This window comes from Pelophylax lessonae, assembly GCF_965119305.1.
Source record: "Pelophylax lessonae genome assembly, chromosome: 6".
Taxonomy (NCBI): Eukaryota; Metazoa; Chordata; class Amphibia; order Anura; family Ranidae; genus Pelophylax; species Pelophylax lessonae.
In genome coordinates this window covers 170,534,324-170,540,323 of record NC_138773.1, presented here as the reverse complement: position 1 = coordinate 170,540,323, position 6,000 = coordinate 170,534,324, and the positions used below count along the sequence as shown (strand labels likewise).

The 6,000-nt window shown below is 40.6% G+C and overlaps 1 protein-coding gene across 1 annotated transcript in view; it reads right to left on the bottom strand.

The window, feature by feature from the left end:
* Positions 1-1,018: 1,018 nt before the first annotated feature.
* Positions 1,019-6,000, bottom strand: part of LOC309558687 (pentatricopeptide repeat-containing protein 1, mitochondrial-like) — a gene marked incomplete at its 3' end in the record, with an annotated part of 28,228 nt that continues 23,246 nt past the window's right edge. Inside the window, exons 6-8 of the mRNA XM_082261744.1 lie at positions 4,375-4,491; positions 2,544-2,726; positions 1,019-1,165 (exon numbers count right to left, since the gene is read on the bottom strand). Coding sequence (XP_082117870.1) covers positions 1,019-1,165; positions 2,544-2,726; positions 4,375-4,491 — 447 coding nt within the window. The remainder of the gene's footprint in view (positions 1,166-2,543; positions 2,727-4,374; positions 4,492-6,000) is intronic.

Below are 6,000 nucleotides of genomic sequence, written 5' to 3'. Positions count from 1 at the left end.
AGAAGGGTCCGGTGATGAGGAAGTGATCCAGTAGCGAGATACAGGGATCAGTAGCGAGGTTCGGGTCTGAGGAAGTGATCCTAGTAGCGAGGTTCCACAGCGAGACACGCTTGTAAGCATAGATGCAAGGCAGGTTGAACGAACATGTGAGTGAGAACGCCGGCGGTTGAAATAGCCGCTCTGCGGCGCTCAGTGATGACAGCATCGGTCTTAAAGGTGTATGCGCACCTACCAGAAGAGAATGGTGGGACGCATACACGGAATGGAAAGTGGAATAAGGGTACCAGAGGTACCAGAACATTACAAGTACCTGTTCATCGGACAGAAATGTACTCAGTTCATAAGTCCTCTTTTGAGCTAAAGACAACATAACATTTTTGCACACTGAGAAGTGTCAGCCCTGCCCAATGACTTTTGCTAATCCACTTTCACTCAGATCTCCACAATGTAAAGGCCAATAATTATTTACCCCAAGCTATTTAACTAATAGTACTCTTTGAGATGACACAGGAAGTATGCAGAGGACACAGGACTGCTCTGAATTTCTGACCCACAGGTTCTTTTTTTGCACTTATTAAACAGATATACAGTATATCAAAATGCTTCAAATGGAATACCCAACAGATCTAAGTGAGCAGAAAAAAAAGATTCTTTGCTAGGATTTACATACACTTTTGGTGACCGAGTTACCCTATGTGGCAATAAAACTTGGGTATGTTTTTGACACTCATAAGCAACAAAATGTGTTAGACAGGATAGGAATAAATCCAGCTTAATGTAACTGCTAGTTATACAATGAACTGGATAAATGAGAAGCTTCACATACACAGTATACCAAATTTTGTCTAATGAGTGTGTATATAGTATCATGTGATTGGATAGGTCAGTAACACATAAAAACTATGCAAAAAAAAAACAGCATCACAATAGTTGTAAAAATAAAAATTTTAATTTAAACAAATTAGGGTTTTATAACATTCAATAAACTGGCAATGATTCCAATAAAACCACACAATTGTTAATCCTTTCCTAAGTCGTTTTCTGGTTTGGTCCGATATTTCTTCCAAGGGTGTTCAGTTTCTTCTGCATCCATCCATTCCAGCCAACGGTTATAGTATCCGCAGAAGCCATCAATCTTCTCTAAGAACACATTCTTTTTCTGGTACTGTAAAGAAGATTGTACTAGTTTTAACAGCTAACAAGAGACATGTTGTTGTTGTTGTGGTCAGGCTTAAGCTGGCCATACATTATACAATTTTCTTATTCAATTTCTTTAGATTTACCTTCAACTATGTAATGCAAGGGAAACAAAAATAGAAGAGGGAAATTGGAACTTTTTAGGAGTTGAACTACGGGGGAATTCAACACCTAAAAAGTCCCAATTTCCCTCTTCTATTTTTGTTTTTTGACTTATCCTTGAGATGTGGTGTTGACAGGATTGGCTCTGCCATTTCCTTCTCCATGTAATGCAAGGGCCTGCCTGATTACATACAAATTGAAAGTGTTTAGGTTTGAACTAATTTTTTACGGTTTTGGTAAATCTAAAGGAAAATTGTACAAGAAGATTGCATAATGTATGGCCAGCCTAAGCTGTATTCACACATCTTCAAGGATTTTCATGCATAACAATGGCTAATCTGTGTACATGCATTGATGTGCCCTAAAAGCGCGAATGTGTCCTTAGAAAAATTTACTTTTTTATACATTAGCTTCCGAAAGTAAACCAGCCATAGATGGCTCGAATCTTGGCAAGTTCAGCAGGGACCGGATTAGATTCAAACCATGAATGGGCAGGCTGGTTGTACCCATGTTTATCAATCGATCAACATGGGTAAAACCAGCTTGTCAAATTTTTTATGAGATTATTGCCAGTGGCTATAGCTACTAGCAATAATCACTGTGTATTCTCCAGAGCGGAAAACAGCTCCCCTCACTCCCCCGCCGGGAGACCACAATAGTTCTGCGGGAGTTATACCCCCATTAACACTGACTGTGCTGATGGAGGAATCAAGCAATTTTCTTTCCTACAACCAGTGGTTGCACCTTTTCAAAAACGCGACCGCAGGGATATTGCGGGTTTTTTTGACTATGCGATTTCCCTAAGGTTTCCTGCAAACGCACTGCAGGCTTAAATGCATGGAGGTGCCATTAAGAATGAATGGCAGCCCCCCCCCCCGTGTCTTCCAAGAGCAGTGAGATTTGGCAGTGGGTGGTTGCAGGTGCGGGAACAGATGCGATACCCGCAGCCACGCGCATAGATGTGAACCTAGCCTTATACTCCAAAACTAAAAAAATATCTATTGGCGCGCCTTAGGGTGATGTTAAGAGGAAACCACACCAGATTTGTGGAGCGATCCAAAAAAAGTAATTGAATAGGTATGCAGGCAATATTATGTGCCCATGTTGTCAGTCATCACAAATGTTTACTGATTAAAAAAAAGCAGTCAAATGTATTATTTATAGAAATTACGTGGAATGTACAGTTTTACATGTTGATTAATTAGAATATATAAAATTGTTTTGTCATTAAATGGTTTACATACCCTGTCAAACTTTGGCGGATATTGGGCTGCAAACTCCAGTTGGCGTATCACGACTTCGTTAGGGGCCACATTCCTACATTTCATGTCCCGCAAGATATCAGTTAGGTAGATGTAATCTAATCTCTTAATGGCGACATTGATCAAGGTACTGTATACATTGTTATTGGGTTGGAAACCAGCAATCTGTAAAACATGACACCAGCCTTTGGTTATTTCAAAGCACAATTTCACAAGCAGAACACCTACCTATAATATATTTTATGTGTATTTGTTTGCTTTAGGAGTTTTAATCACTTTCTTCCACCATATTCACAGTTCCTTATTGTGCTGCATACTTCTGGCCACATCCACTTTCTTACATTTCAGTGGTTAATTAAAATGGCCCGACTGTATCCAACATCCACACATAACATACCACCGTTCTGGTCACAGAAACCCCAAGATAGAAGAAAGTTTCCATCACATTAACCCACCCTGCCTACATTTTGAGGTAAAGCAGGGGTCTTCAAACTATGGCACTCCAGTTGTTCAGGAACTACAATTCCTATCATGCCTAGTCATATGTGTGAATTTCAGAGTTTTACAATGCCTCATTGGATGTGCAGTTCCGCAACAGCTGGAGGGCAGTAGTTTGAAGATCCCTGATGTAAAGTCCCATTTACATAAGGGAAGTATGATGTCTGAATTTGCAGATGCCTGATATCAGAACACAGACAGGGAACAAGCATACTGTAAATCTTCATAGGGTCAGCGGCAGAACTGAATTCACAGCATCAGGACAGCAAGGAACTAGTATAAAAAACATCAGCAGTAGCATTCTCCATGAGAGAATCCATTAATCAGAGAAGCAGTAACCATCCAATATGTGACAGGCATGCAAACAGGAGAGCGTGCTTAGCTTAGAAAACCCTTCCTCTTCTTCTCCCCTCCTGAAGGCTTCTGGGAAATATCATATAATTTTTCTAGGCATGGAAAGCATGAAGTAACTAAAGAAATGTGAAAAAAGGTGTAAGACAAGTAAATATGATATACTTTCCTATCTATTTACTAGTGTTAGCAGCATGAGGATAAAAAAATAGTGCTGACAGAGAGAGAAGTTCTACTCTAATGGCCTCCAACGACTGATCTACAGTGCGGCGCTAACCTCACCAGTTTTTTTTTTTTATTAAGCACATTGAGGAGTTTTTCTACCTGATGCAGTTTTTCACCTTCATTCCTCCAAATTATATGTTTTTAGAGTTTCTCGGTGCTTCAGGATATCATTAAACATATGTAGCAAACAGAAAACAGCCGCTCAGGTGAGGCAAGGCATTCCGGTGCCGGTCGGATCCGCCATCCAGTATTCAGGTATTCAAAGAGAAAATTTGACCGCACTCAGGAGTAGATGAACTGGAAGTGTTTATTCCCATAAACTTAAACATACAGGTGCATCACACAGACATGGGACAGGTTGACGCGTTTCACGATTCTGCTGATCGCTTACTCATAACCAATAGTTGGAGATCGGTGAGAGAGCCATATAAATGGGCTGGCAACATATCAGGTGAAACAGATTTTGGGAAATGAAACCAGAATCTGTTTCACCTGATATGTTGCCAGCCCATTTATATGGCTCTCTCACCGATCTCCAACTATTGGTTATGAGTAAGCGATCAGCAGAATCGTGAAACGCGTCGACCTGTCCCATGTCTGTGTGATGCACCTGTATATTTAAGTTTATGGGAATAAACACTTCCAGTTCATCTACTCCTGAGTGCGGTCAAATTTTCTCTTTGAATACCTATTATTAAACATAGACAGGGAAAATCTTAAAACTGAAAAGTTGTTATACCGCCATGTCTTGAAGCAGCTGTAGCCCATCTTCCTTCTTACGGCAGGCCTTTGCCAGATTGCAGAATGTGTGGATGTTTGGTGCAATTCCTCTTTCTGCTAAAACTGGCAACAATTCCTGTAAAGATATAAATTAGGTGACATAAACATGCAATTTACAGATTTGCTAATTAGCGGGTTATAGTTAGTGCAGGGCTCTACAAACCCCAGTTGCCAGGCCGCCATGGTGACGAAATGTCGTCCTTGCTCCACACCCCGCGTGCATGTTTTGGCCGACATAGCGAGGGGAGGGAGGGAAGTGGATACATATCCTCTCTCCTCCCTTTCTGGTTGTTGACCAAGAAGTGACATGTATGATTTCATTTCCTGGTCCCCGTTGACAGTTTCCCCAGCCATCAAGGCTAGGAAAGAATGTATTGCAGTGCGATGTGCATTACATTACATTTAGTGGAGCAGAGGGGAGACATCCGGGGTCTTTTAGACCCGGATGTCTCATTAAAAAGAGAACCTGTCACCAAAAAAATTATCATATAGAGGACTTTTTGTCTCCCTATGCAATAAAAAAAAAAAAAAATGTGTTTTAATTGTAAAAAATGAACACATAAAATCCCCCGTCCCCACATATATGCACATACAAACGTAAACAGCACTGCGCCTACACCTGAAAATGTCGATTGCGATACACATTATTACACATCATACTGCAGGCCGGAATGAGAGCAATAATCCTAGCACCAGACCTCCTGAAGTTTGTTGCCATTTCACGAGTACACGTAAATTTAGGGTTTGACATGTTGGAATCTATTTACCTTGTGCAACCCCAGTTTTTATATTTTACCAAATAATTGGGTAAATTATTGCCTTTTTGTACCCTCTAAAATTAAATTTGTTTTTTTTACTTAAATGTTGTGTTTCCTAGACCCCTGTGATAACATTGTGTGACATAAAAATTGGAACTACCACTATTTTATTCTCCTGTCTGCTCTCAGAAAATATTCAGTGGGTACGGAAAGTATTCAGACCCCCTTAAATTTTTCACTCTTTGTTATATTGCAGCCATTTGCTAAAATCATTTAGGTTCATTCTTCTTCCTCATGAATGTACACATAGCACCCCATACTGACAGAAAAACACAGAATTGTTGACATTGTTGCAGATTTATTAAAAAAGAAAAACTGAAATATCACATGGTCCTAAGTATTCAGACCCTTTGCTCAGTATTTAGTAGAAGCCCCCTTTTGATCTAATACAGCCAGGAGTCTTTTTGGGAAAGATGCAACAAGTCTTTCACACCTGGATTTGGGGATCCTCTGCAATTCCTCCTTGCAGATCCTCTCCAGTTCTGTCAGGTTGGATGGTAAACGTTGGTGGACAGCCATTTTTAGGTCTCTCCAGAGATGCTCAATTGGGTTTAAGTCAGGGCTCTGGCTAGGCCATTCAAGAACAGTCACGGTGTTTTTGTGAAGCCACTCCTTCTTTATTTTAGCTGTGTGCTTAGGGTCATTGTCTTGTTGGAAGGTAAACCTTCGGCCCAGTCTGAGGTCCAGAGCACTCTGGAGAAGGTTTTTGTCCAGGATATCCCTGTACTTGGCCGCATTCATCTTTCCCTCAATTGCAACCAGTCGTC